The 13,725-nt window shown below is 39.8% G+C and overlaps 1 protein-coding gene across 1 annotated transcript; it reads right to left on the reverse strand.

Annotated features, from left to right (window-relative positions):
* Positions 1-612: 612 nt before the first annotated feature.
* On the reverse strand, positions 613-7,391 carry LOC134870835 (uncharacterized). Its single transcript, XM_063893276.1, has 4 exons — positions 7,218-7,391; positions 3,360-3,722; positions 2,083-2,207; positions 613-1,617 (listed from the first exon to the last, which is right to left on the reverse strand). Exons 1-4 carry the CDS (start codon positions 7,291-7,293, stop codon positions 1,486-1,488), a joined length of 696 nt encoding a protein of 231 aa, XP_063749346.1. The 5' UTR covers positions 7,294-7,391; the 3' UTR covers positions 613-1,485.
* Between the last annotated feature and the right edge of the window lie 6,334 nt (positions 7,392-13,725).

The following is a 13,725-nucleotide window of genomic DNA, read 5'->3' on the forward strand; positions in this document are numbered from 1 at the left end:
AATAAATAATAACAATAATAGTAATATAAATACTCCCTAACCCCCACTCCCCTTTTCCCCTTTTCCCCTCCCTATTTGTAAAGGGACCTTGGGTACCATGAAAGGCGCTATATAAGTTATTATTATTATTATCATTATTATTAATAATAATGATAATAATAATAATATTATTAATAATGATATATTATTATTAATAATATTATTATTAATAATAATATATCATTATTATTAATAATATTATTAATAATGATATATTATTATTAATAATATTATTATTATTATCATTATTATTAATAATAATGATATTATTAATAATAATAATATTATTAATAATAATAATATTATTAATAATGATAATAATATTATTATTATTATTATCATTATTATTAATAATAATGATAATAATAATAATATTATTAATAATGATATATTATTATTAATAATAATATATTATTAATAATAATAATATTATTAATAATGATAATAATATTATTATTAGTATTATTAATAATATTATTATTGTTATTATCATTATTAATAAAACCTCTTAGGAATTATTTGTCCCTGACATGCATTTCTTGATATTCAAACACAAGGTCAAAGAAACATCTGTAATACGACAGATATACATTTATTTGATTATTTGTTATGGACAGAGTAACTGAAGGAACATGTGTAGAAAAAACAACATGTAAAAAGTTTGCATGAACCTCTGAAATTACATGAGCAGTCTGTAGCCCAATCAGAAACATCTCAAGTCATAATGAACAGGCACAAATATACAATACAAACAATCATTGTCCCACACTCTAATGGTGATTAAAGTTCTGCTTTGCCAATTTTATAAATGGCTCCTGAAAGTAAAAACAAAAAGTCAAATCAAACGAAACGAAGTTCAAACTCAACATTTTTGAGTCACAAAGAAAATACCTAAAAACCTTTAATGCCACTGAAAACCCAGAGTGCTTGCTCTGCAGTTTTTTATTCACCAGCATCTGAAAGGCTACAGGATGTGGTCTCTACTGGCTTTCTGTAAAGATAAACAACACAAACTGTCGTATTTTAAAGGAAACGGAAAACATAGCAAAGGTTGAGACACGTCTCAGCTGCTGATGACTCAAAATAAATCAAAGGAAAGATGTACTGTGAGAAACTCAAAATCAGCAACAGAAACAACCAACGCAAAACAGAAAAACCACGTGTGTTTATATTCAGCCTCTCGCTGCACAACACTCCATCCCACACATCACATATTTCAGGATCACATTTGAGACTTCAAAAATATTAAACCTCATTCCTGATTTACACACATGTACATATTCAGTTAAGGATTTGGTAAATTTGGTAAATTTAGAATTTTTTTAATTTAAAATGTTGTGAATTTTTAATGTTTCAAATTCTCCAATTCTCCAATTTAATTTAACTTGTATTCATTTTTTCAAATATTATCATATCTTTTAAAGCTTTCCCATTTCCATGACATCTCTACAGGATCCCCCTGAAGTCCAGAGTGCTGACGGACGTCATTAAGTACGGCTGATGTTGAGGACAGAGGTGCTGAGGCCTGGGGGGTCGGGGGGCTTCAACAGGTCGACCCGGGATGAAGCGTTTCTTAAACTGCAGAAAAACAAAGAAAAAGCCTGCTTTATTGAAACTCCTTAAATGTTGAAGTAAGGACAAACAAAATAAGTAATAAATACAATAATAATTTAAGTGAGAGTCGAAACATATGGAACTAAAACATTGAAAAGAAAATTTAAATAAGAAACAAAAGACAAAATCAATAAAACCAGATTTATTTTTGTTAATTAGAAAAGAAAAATACATTGATTATTTATTTTTACCTATTTTGCCCATAAATGTGAAACTGAAAGCCTTTGGCCTGAAAGCGTCTTTTCTAAATGAAGGATCAAAATAAATAACAATAATAACAAAAGGAAAAATTGGTCTGAAAATGTCCTCAGCAGCATCTTCTCTGCAGGATATCGACAGCAGGTCCATCTTGTGTTAAATACTTTCTATTGTCTTAAATGTATTCTTAAAGTTGTCTATATCTATATATATTTTAATAGTTTTACTCACTCGTTTGCGTCTCAGAATCATGGCTCCAGTGCAGAGGAACAGGATGATGATGAACGCTGTCACACTGAATCCGATCAGGACGAGATTCATCGTGTGACTTCCGCAGTTCTCCTGCAGCTCTCTCTCTGGAAGTAAATTACGAGTAAATAACAAATAAATGTTATACAGCGCTAATTTACAAATGGTGTTTTTTTATCAAGTACTATCACCACAGTTCACTAGTAGAACAACACTTATTGAGTGTGCGGTAAAATGTGGTTAAAGTAGTTTGTTTACTTCAGGAACATAGTGACATCACTATGTACCCACTCATGCCCCTACTGGCTAGCACTCCAGCACATTGCACGTGATAGGATAAGGGGCGGGACATCTCTAAGCAGGTTGACCAATCACAACAGAGCCGGCCAGCTTACCAATCAGAGCAGACTGGCCTCTGGTTTCAGACAGAGGGTGAAAAGAGGAGCTGCAGCACAGGCAGTATGAGAAACATAAAGAGACACTACATACTGATATACACCTGAACATCAGCAGGAGAGGACTCTTTAAAGTAGAGACACTACATACTGATATACACCTGAACATCAGCAGGAGAGGACTCTTTAAAGTAGAGACACTACATACTGATATACACCTGAACATCAGCAGGAGAGGACTCTTTAAAGTAGAGACTCTACATACTGATATACACCTGAACATCAGCAGGAGAGGACTCTTTAAAGTAGAGACTCTACATACTGATATACACCTGAACATCAGCAGGAGAGGACTCTTTAAAGTAGAGACTCTACATACTGATATACACCTGAACATCAGCAGGAGAGGACTCTTTAAAGTAGAGACACTACATACTGATATACACCTGAACATCAGCAGGAGAGGACTCTTTAAAGTAGAGACACTACATACTGATATACACCTGAACATCAGCAGGAGAGGACTCTTTAAAGTAGAGACTCTACATACTGATATACACCTGAACATCAGCAGGAGAGGACTCTTTAAAGTAGAGACGCTACATACTGATATACACCTGAACATCAGCAGGAGAGGACTCTTTAAAGTAGAGACTCTACATACTGATATACACCTGAACATCAGTAGGAGAGGACTCTTTAAAGTAGAGACTCTACATACTGATATACACCTGAACATCAGCAGGAGAGGACTCTTTAAAGTAGAGACTCTACATACTGATATAAACCTGAACATCAGCAGGAGAGGACTCTTTAAATGCGCAGCCTGTGCATATTCAAACAGTTAGGACTGGTTGTTTTTACCTCTGACTATGATGATGGTGCCATTGGTTTGCAGTTTCATAGGGCTTACGTCCTCGTACATGTAGGTCCAGATGCAGTAGTACAGGTTGGTGTCGTGAAGCTGCAGCAGAGAGATCTTAAAGGTGATACCAAGGCCTCCATCCAGCTGCTTTCGTTCTGATACATGAACCCGGGGTTTAAACTCTGCATTCGGGGTTTTCTTTGCTATTTTTCCATTTTTTAAATACAGGAACATGACCTCTTCTCCGCTGTGAAACCTCCTCTCCAGGATCAGGTTCACGGGGTCGGACAGAGAGGAGGAGCAGGTGATCTCAGCGGAGGAGTTTACCTTCTTTATGGAGATGGAGGAGGGCTCCTGAGAAACTGACAGAAGAGAGGAACTGTTACAGAAGCCTCCATAACATCAGGAGGGAAATCAAAATAAAGGTTTCTGACAGGAGAAAAAAAAGAGTACTGACAACCATTTTCTGACATTCTTCAACTGATTCTACTTTAAAGAGTCCTCTCCTGCTGATGTTCAGGTGTATATCAGTATGTAGTGTCTCTACTTTAAAGAGTCCTCTCCTGCTGATGTTCAGGTGTATATCAGTATGTAGTGTATCTACTTTAAAGAGTCCTCTCCTGCTGATGTTCAGGTGTATATCAGTATGTAGAGTCTCTACTTTAAAGAGTCCTCTCCTGCTGATGTTCAGGTGTATATCAGTATGTAGAGTCTCTACTTTAAAGAGTCCTCTCCTGCTGATGTTCAGGTGTATATCAGTATGTAGAGTCTCTACTTTAAAGAGTCCTCTCCTGCTGATGTTCAGGTGTATATCAGTATGTAGTGTATCTACTTTAAAGAGTCCTCTCCTGCTGATGTTCAGGTGTATATCAGTATGTAGAGTCTCTACTTTAAAGAGTCCTCTCCTGCTGATGTTCAGGTGTATATCAGTATGTAGAGTCTCTACTTTAAAGAGTCCTCTCCTGCTGATGTTCAGGTGTATATCAGTATGTAGAGTCTCTACTTTAAAGAGTCCTCTCCTGCTGATGTTCAGGTGTATATCAGTATGTAGAGTCTCTACTTTAAAGAGTCCTCTCCTGCTGATGTTCAGGTGTATATCAGTATGTAGAGTCTCTACTTTAAAGAGTCCTCTCCTGCTGATGTTCAGGTGTATATCAGTATGTAGAGTCTCTACTTTAAAGAGTCCTCTCCTGCTGATGTTCAGGTGTATATCAGTATGTAGAGTCTCTACTTTAAAGAGTCCTCTCCTGCTGATGTTCAGGTGTATATCAGTATGTAGTGTCTCTACTTTAAAGAGTCCTCTCCTGCTGATGTTCAGGTGTATATCAGTATGTAGTGTCTCTACTTTAAAGAGTCCTCTCCTGCTGATGTTCAGGTGTATATCAGTATGTAGTGTCTCTACTTTAAAGAGTCCTCTCCTGCTGATGTTCAGGTGTATATCAGTATGTAGTGTCTCTACTTTAAAGAGTCCTCTCTTGCTGATGTTCAGGTGTATATCAGTATGTAGAGTCTCTACTTTAAAGAGTCCTCTCCTGCTGATGTTCAGGTGTATATCAGTATGTAGAGTCTCTACTTTAAAGAGTCCTCTCCTGCTGATGTTCAGGTGTATATCAGTATGTAGTGTCTCTACTTTAAAGAGTCCTCTCCTGCTGATGTTCAGGTGTATATCAGTATGTAGAGTCTCTACTTTAAAGAGTCCTCTCCTGCTGATGTTCAGGTGTATATCAGTGTGTAGCGTCTCTACTTTAAAGAGTCCCTCTTTAAAGGGGCCCACAGTTTAAACTAGTCCAATAACTAGTACTCTAATGAGACACATCTCCCATCTTTCAGCTCTGGCTGGTGATTTATGAACCAAAACACACCCAGGTTTTTATTCTGAGCCAAACCGATCGGCAGGGATTGTGAAACTGAGATGCGATCTGGCACAAACACTAGGATGTGCTGCTGTCAATTAAAGTTTGCAGCAGGATTTTCTGGCCGTTCTGCAATCCTCTCAACCACCAGCATGAAACAAATGGGTCAAAGTTCAAGTTATATTTACCGCCTGTATGCACAACAAGTAAGAGCAACAGTTGGGGAGAAGAGGATCGTCTGATTCCTCTAATCAGAAACACGCTGAGAGGATGACACCCTTTTTTTAATGTATTAAAAAATACAGAAATACAAATAAATAAATAATAATAATAGGTAAAAATATATCAATTAAAATAATAAAATCATAATAAGTACTTCAATATTATTGTATGAATAAATACAATTGTAAAAATGTGTTAGTGCAGTAAAAAAACATAATAATAAATAATAACAACAACAACAACAACAACAACAATAATAATAATAATAATAATAATAATAATAATAATAATAATAATAATAATAATAATAATAATAATAAATCAATGTTGAAATAAATGTTACTGTATGAATAAATATTAAAAAACCAACAATAAATATTTTAAAAATACGTTGCAAATTCAGGCTTAAATTGAAAGTTAGTTGGTGAAATCAAACATGTTGCAACATCTAATTGTATTCCTTTCAAATATATAATATGTCATGTCTGATTATCTTGAAATAATATGTATAATTATCAGATGCAGGTTTAATACATTTGAATTTGGTGGGTCTCTCCCCAGACTCCCATCTGTTTTAGTAAAGGCAGCTGCAGGATGCACTAAAACACATTTATTTTTTAAAGGAAGGAAAGTTCAAGAGGCAGAAATGAGTTTATATTTTTGACTCATGACTCTTCTCACAACCCCCCAGTGCTGAGACCTACGACTGGTCTACACTTCCTGCACTATGCGAGGTGGTGATGCACAGTTATAGAAGTTAACCGTGAGCTTAAAACAGTCAGTGTTGTCTTTAAGACATAGATGTGTTTTAAGAAGTGCATGACGTCTGGTTCTGTGGGTGTTTTCACTTCCTGCTGAGCTCTACTTCACTGCTGCACAAAAGTGCTCCCTGAGCTTTTGCTGCTTTACATTTATTTTGATTGCTTTGAAGGAGCAGATTTGGTTTAATTGGACAACATGTGGTTAACAGATGCTCTTTGGATGCACTACTTTAAACAGATTTAACAACATGCTGTACTTTTGCTGCTGCTGTTACTCCGTCCACCCCAGTTTATTCTCGTAGTTGTCCGTCTGAGATTCCTTAAATATGTATTCACAGTATTTGTAGAAATCACAGTTAAATGTAAATATTGCATTGCTGAGTTAAACAAAATATGTGTTTATTTGAATTTCGAGGACAGCAACTAAAAATGTATATCTATAAACAAAGAGGCAATAAAAAAGATAATATATCTCAAAAATTATACATATTTATTTAATATTAGGAATAACATTTAATACTGGATTTGATGATTTATTTAATTTATTTGACTGATTATTATATATATTATGTTTCTGTAGTAAATCCTTGTACAACATAGTGAAATGCAGTTGTATTCCGGTTAAATAAAATATAGTCTATATTTCTTTATAAGGTCTCAGGCTCAAACTGATACATGTCGAACACACAGGATATTTTTCTGCAGAAACACAGCTTTTTAAAGTCAAATGGAAGTACATTTGACTTTAAAAAAGGAATGAATAAGCAGGATTTTTTATTTGAATGATTGTTTTAGAGAATAAAAAGATGCAGTTCTGCTCAGAGGGTTGAAAACAGGAAACAAACAGGAAGACGTGACTCAGCCTCACCTTTCAAAACATCTTCATCATTTTGGATCTTAAACACAAATAACAGTATTCCTTGTGTATCCCACACACACACACACACACACACACACACACACACACACACACACAAACACACACACACACACACACACACACACACACACACACGCTTACCTGTCCAGGTGTGCAGCAGGACCTCAGCAGGCAGGCAGAGGAACCCCAACACACAGCTCCAGCCGCGGGTCTCCATCCCTCACTGCAGGTTGCACACACACTGACAGAGGAAGTGTGAAGGTGTGTCTTTATCATTTGTGTGTGTGTGTGTGTGTGTGTGTGTGTGTGTGTGTGTGTGTGTGTGTGTGTGTGTGTGTGTGTGTGTGTGTGTGTGTGTGTGTGTGTGTGTGTGTGTGTGTGTGTGTGCATTAAATCAAAGAACTGAAAGTGCTTATTGACAAAACTTTATTGACACCCCCAAATGTTACACGTACAAAAGGATAATTTCGCCAAAGCAAACCTCGGTTTCACAGTGTTCAACAAAACATTTTCACATGGTTTGTTTTTTAGTGCAGGATTCATTAAGTGGCTTCATGATGCTATTTTATAAAATTGGTTCAAGCTACAGAAATACTAAAGGGGCCTTTATTTCAAACCCTTGTATATAATATATACAGATATAACCCACAGAAGTTTTTTATTAACACATATTTACACATTCACGTCACCACCGCTAAGCTAAAGGAGGCTAACGTTGGGCTATAAAGGAACTACAGCACGGTCACATGACCTCACGTCTCCACCGCTAAGCTAAAGGCGGCTAATGTTGGGCTATAAAGGAACTACAGCATGGTCACATGACCTCACGTCACCACCACTAAGCTAAAGGCGGCTAATGTTGGGCTATAAAAGAACTACAGCACGGTCACATGACTTCACGTCTCCACCGCTAAGCTAAAGGAGGCTAATGTTGGGCTATAAAGGAACTACAGCACGGTCACATGACTTCACGTCTCCACCGCTAAGCTAAAGGAGGCTAATGTTGGGCTATAAAGGAACTACAGCACGGTCACATGACTTCACGTCTCCACTGCTAAGCTAAAGGTGGCTAACGTTGGGCTATAAAGGAACTACAACACGGTCACATGACCTCACGTCACCACCGCTAAGCTAAAGGAGGCTAACGTTGGGCTATAAAGGAACTACAGCACGGTCACATGACCTCACGTCTCCACCGCTAAGCTAAAGGCGGCTAATGTTGGGCTATAAAGGAACTACAGCACGGTCACATGACCTCACGTCACCACCGCTAAGCTAAAGGCGGCTAATGTTGGGCTATAAAGGAACTACAGCACGGTCACATGACTTCACGTCTCCACCGCTAAGCTAAAGGTGGCTAACGTTGGGCTATAAAGGAACTACAACACGGTCACATGACCTCACGTCACCACCGCTAAGCTAAAGGAGGCTAACGTTGGGCTATAAAGGAACTACAGCACGGTCACATGACCTCACGTCACCACCGCTAAGCTAAAGGAGGCTAATGTTGGGCTATAAAGGAACTACAGCACGGTCACATGACTTCACGTCTCCACCGCTAAGCTAAAGGAGGCTAACGTTGGGCTATAAAGGAACTACAACACGGTCACATGACCTCACGTCACCACCGCTAAGCTAAAGGAGGCTAACGTTGGGCTATAGAGGAACTACAGCACGGTCACATGACCTCACGTCACCACCGCTAAGCTAAAGGAGGCTAACGTTGGGCGTGATGGCGTTTAGTCGTCTCCTTTAGACACTTGTTAGAAACCGCTGTATTTAAAGTCACCAGTGCGGTATTTCCTCACATATTTTATGTCGTAGAATAAAAATCTCTTCAGTTTGTGTTAACCACAGAGCTTATTTCAGGCTAACAAAAACAAAACACTTAAAAGCATTGAGTTTTAGACTTGGGAACAGGAAGTGATGAAAAGCTGACTCATTTCCGGCTTTCTGGACTCATTCCTGCAGCTCTTTATTTGTCATACCATCTGGTGTGCAGGATCCGTCCAGTGTTCCTGAGGCTTTCTGTTTTTGATACGTTTCATAATTTTCTTTCCAAACAGGGCACAAACAATGGCCAATGCAATCACTGCGAGGATCCCCAACATGACTGGAACAGGGTTGGTTGCCTCCGGGGGCACCTCTGTTGGACCTGTCATATAAACAAAGAGATGATCTTAACCTGTGGAGCAGTCCAGGGTATTCTGTACGTCTGAACGACACTTTGGATGGGTAATAATGAAGCACACTTTACACACATCTGGGAATGCGATGTCGGCCATCTTTGAAGGACACCAGCGTACCCAACCTGTTGACCAGACATGTGGACTCGAGTCACATGACTTGGACTCGAGTCAGACTCGAGTCATGATTTTAATGACTTCAGACTTGACTTGATCAAATTCGGCATGACTTGCGACTCGACTTGGACTTGAATACTATTAACTCGAGACTTGACTCGGACTTTGCCTCTTTTACTTGTAATGACTTGACATGCCTCGAGTCAAAAGCTAAATTTCCTGATCATGGACATCCTTCCCTGCAATGCGAACCTGCGAAGCCCCAAAGACCGCAAAGTGAGAGAGCCGGCAGGCAAGTGCGAGCAATGCAATCATGTGGTGGATTTTGGCCTTTTTGGATTGGATCAGGGACCTAACCAGCGTGATTGGATAATCCCCGGGTTTCCCCTCATTAATATTCACGATTTCCCCGGATTTCATCTACGGAAAAGATGCAATTGTGCCACGGAAGGGAAGCCTAGTCGAGAGCTGTCCGTCTGGTCTGCGTCTCTCTCAGTTGCAATTGGCAGGTTTAAGATCCAGATTAGGTTCATGGTTGTGAATTATCTATGTAAATCGACTCTATAGATAACACGTTCATTCTACATGTTGAATGATGATAGCGTAATACAAATATAGGCTATACATACAATGACAAAACTGCCGTGGGCGATATGTTATCCGTATCCTTTGTTAAAATTAATGTTCAATAGCTCTATGCCAATGGGAACAACAGAACGTGCGCATTACATATGGACCAATGCGACACGTTCATTACGGCCGTGGACCGATAAACACTCAGTACCGTACGCACACCAACCGGCATTTGCGTGTTTAACACCTTGTTTAACACTGTGTTTAACACTGGCGTTACCGCCGCTTAACTTAAATAATGAAGAACTGCTTTTAATTACGACTTGGCCGAGATCTTAACGTGCTGTTCATGCGTTTCCCATGAATAGCCTACTACTATAACTCGGAGCGGAGCATGATATAATGCGCATGTGCGACGTTGCTAGGCAACGTGTACAAAGGCTGGGGGGGTGGGGGGGGATGCCCCCAGACCCCCCTACAACGGTTTAGTTTGTCACCTTTTTCAGCCCTTCTGAGTTTGCAGGTATGTACACAAATAACTAAGATTAGGGAGGTGTACTCTGTCTCTCTCTCTGTCTGTCTGTCTCTCAAGCGCCTACCCCCAGCACCTTTCATTGTGTGTAGTCATGCTGCTTAATTGTTATGCAGATTAAACATTGTTTTATTGAAATATTAGGTTTCTTTGTGATTTAAGCAAAATGTTGACCTACTGTAACTGGCATCCACTGAAGCATCAATGCCAGTTACATGCATCCACACAGTCCATGCCTCACTAGTCAAGGCGCTTTACCAACTTTAGGATGACAGTGGTGCCTTCCGTGCTCATACATTTCTAACCCACCATTCCCACACAATACTTTGAAGGTCTTTGGGCGCATGCGTATATACAGATATATAAAATATATGCATAGTTTAATCTGTATGTATAAAAAAATACTGAAGATTAGGTTGATATGTTGAAATTGTGTGATCGTTAGTCTGATAATGGCATTATTAAGTGAAGAGTACATGATGACTTGTTCAGGACTCGAAGAAGCTTGGGACTTGGACTTGGACTCGACTTGGCTTTGGTGTTACTTGGACTTGGACTCGACTTGCCCTTCTCTGTCTTTACTTGGGACTTGACTTGGACTTGACTGCTGAGACTTGGGACTTACTTGGGACTTGCCAAACAGTGACTTGGTCCCACCTCTGCTGTTGACTAACCTGTACTTCGAGCTAAGAGGCACTAAACCCTTTCAATTTTACCTTTTTGAACATGGTTGGTTGTGAAGATTTAACAGCCACATCATTTTTAAATGAAAGCTGTTGCTGTAGAAGCTATCCTCCAAAGATGGCCGCCGTGCGCCAGAATGCAACACACTTACCAGGAGACACATCTTTGATTGGTGAGACCATCCTAGCTTTTACTTCGATGTGAGATGATTTGGCCATCCCGCAGTCCGTCCAGAGGTTAACGGTGTAAATCTCCTCTTTTGTGAAATTGGAGATGGTCAAGGACAGGTAGTTCTTTTTATCCCAGTCACAGGTGTAGTTCCCGGAGTCACACTTTATGTTTCCATGCATGTTATTCCAGGCATAACTAAGACAAGTACAATTCTCCTCCTTCAGGGTGTTGCTTATCGTGCAGTTTATCGTCACAGGTTTTCCATACTCTGCCTCTGGGGCGGTGCACTCCACTGACACTTCAGGACGAGAGGGAAAGAGGCGGGTAAGTTAAATTATTTTAATTTAGTTTACAGTTTATTCATCGCGTTTTAAAATACCTCCATCTGAAGAGGCAGTGCTTTGAAGCAGAGCAGCAGCAAAGAGCAAACACAGCCACATGACGGTCATCCTGGAGGCTTTACGGCCTGCAGAAACCTGAAGAAAGAGAATCCAGATATTAAAGAGGCCCTTTTATACTCTGCTCTAAAGGTTTCTGTGCAGGTAAAGGGTCTGAAATACTCCATTGGACCCCTTTGTTTACTCCAGGAACATGGTGACATCACTGTGGAACACTCACGCCTCTATTGGCTAGCGCTACGACACATGGTACATGATAAGCTAAGGGGCGGGACATCTCTAAGCGGTGGGCCAATCACAACAGAGCTGGCCAGACAACCAATCAGAGCAGCATTTTTATATATAATGCTGTTGTTGTTTATTTGAATGATAGCTTTAGCTTACTCATAATAAATAAACATGAATAAGCATTTCATTATTTCATTGTTATTATCTATGTCATTACCTTAATAAATGGTTAATTGATCATTGAACATCCACTTCTAATAGACAGTGTTTCCCACACATAGACTAATTCGTGGCGGTGCGCCACAGATTCATCACCGGCCGCCACAGATTCATCACCGGCCGCCACAGATTCATCACCGGCCGCCACACATTCATCACCGGCCGCCACACATTCATCACCGGCCTCCACAGATTCATCACCGGCCTCCACACATTCATCACCGGCCTCCACACTTTCATCACCGGCCGCCACACATTCATCACCGGCCTCCACACATTCATCACCGGCCTCCACAGATTCATCACCGGCCGCCACACATTCATCACCGGCCGCCACAGATTCATCACCGGCCGCCACACATTCATCACCGGCCTCCACAGATTCATCACCGGCCTCCACACATTCATCACCGGCCTCCACACTTTCATCACCGGCCGCCACACATTCATCACCGGCCGCCACAGATTCATCACCGGCCGCCACAGATTCATCACCGGCCGCCACACATTCATCACCGGCCGCCACAGATTCATCACCGGCCGCCACACATTCATCACCGGCCTCCACACATTCATCACCGGCCTCCACACATTCATCACCGGCCGCCACACATTCATCACCGGCCGCCACACATTCATCACCGGCCTCCACACATTCATCACCGGCCTCCACACATTCATCACCGGCCTCCACACACTGCGTTTCGTTATTATTATTTCTTTTAACGCTATTTAAAAAAAACGCATCGTATTCGTTAAGCTGCATTTCCTTTCCCTGCTCTCCCTCCGTCTCTCTGTCAGTCACGCGTCTCTCTCACATAGCCTGCACACACACAGCCCCTCCCCTCCGTGCACACCACATGTCTCGTCAGCGATATCATCCCTGGAAGCCTGAAAGCTGTGCCCCACGTTTCCTACAGACGGGATATCTCTTTGTACAACTTCAGAAATAAGAACTGCCAAACAATTATCCTTTCCTGCATGTTTTTGTCACATGTGTTTAAATAATGAAACACTGTAAAAAGCTTCACAAAAAACTGTAAGCTTTTAATTATATAATATATTCAGTAAACAACAAACCTTGAACACTATTATTTAATAGACACAACACATTTCAAATATCTCTTCCATTGCATCCTCTCAAGAAACATATTTATTTGAGCTATTTTAATTTGTTTGTGATTTTAATTATCAGGTTCAATTGAAACGTAATTAATCAACTTATTTTAATCTGATCACAATATATAATGACCCCCTGTGCTCCATATAGAGACATAGCAGTACTTTATATATATTCCCAATTTGGGAACTGTGTCTGTTGCAGCCGCATAAAAACAAGGCAATGGAATTACAATCAAATCAAATCAAATAGCGTTTCAAAAGAAAGTCAAACATAAACATTCAAAATATAAAGCAGGGTATTATTTGTAGAATACGTGTGAAGGAGTATTGATAGAAAGCAGTAAATATAGAATGTTATTTATATAATGTTATATCCTGCTAGAAAAGCAAACCCATATGAAGAGCTGAACTCACCTGTT

Source organism: Eleginops maclovinus, chromosome 10, assembly GCF_036324505.1.
Source record: "Eleginops maclovinus isolate JMC-PN-2008 ecotype Puerto Natales chromosome 10, JC_Emac_rtc_rv5, whole genome shotgun sequence".
Lineage (NCBI taxonomy): Eukaryota > Metazoa > Chordata > Actinopteri > Perciformes > Eleginopidae > Eleginops > Eleginops maclovinus.

Excerpts from the sequence above, each read along its gene's own strand:
- LOC134870835 (XM_063893276.1), bottom strand. The coding sequence starts at position 7,293 with ATGGAGACCCGCGGCTGGAGCTGTGTGTTGGGGTTCCTCTGCCTGCCT. Across the intron at positions 2,208-3,359 it reads CACCATCATCATAGTCAGAG|AGAGAGAGCTGCAGGAGAAC; the intron begins GTAAAAACAACC and ends ATTTACTTCCAG. Across the intron at positions 1,618-2,082 it reads TGATTCTGAGACGCAAACGA|TTTAAGAAACGCTTCATCCC; the intron begins GTGAGTAAAACT and ends GTTTTTCTGCAG.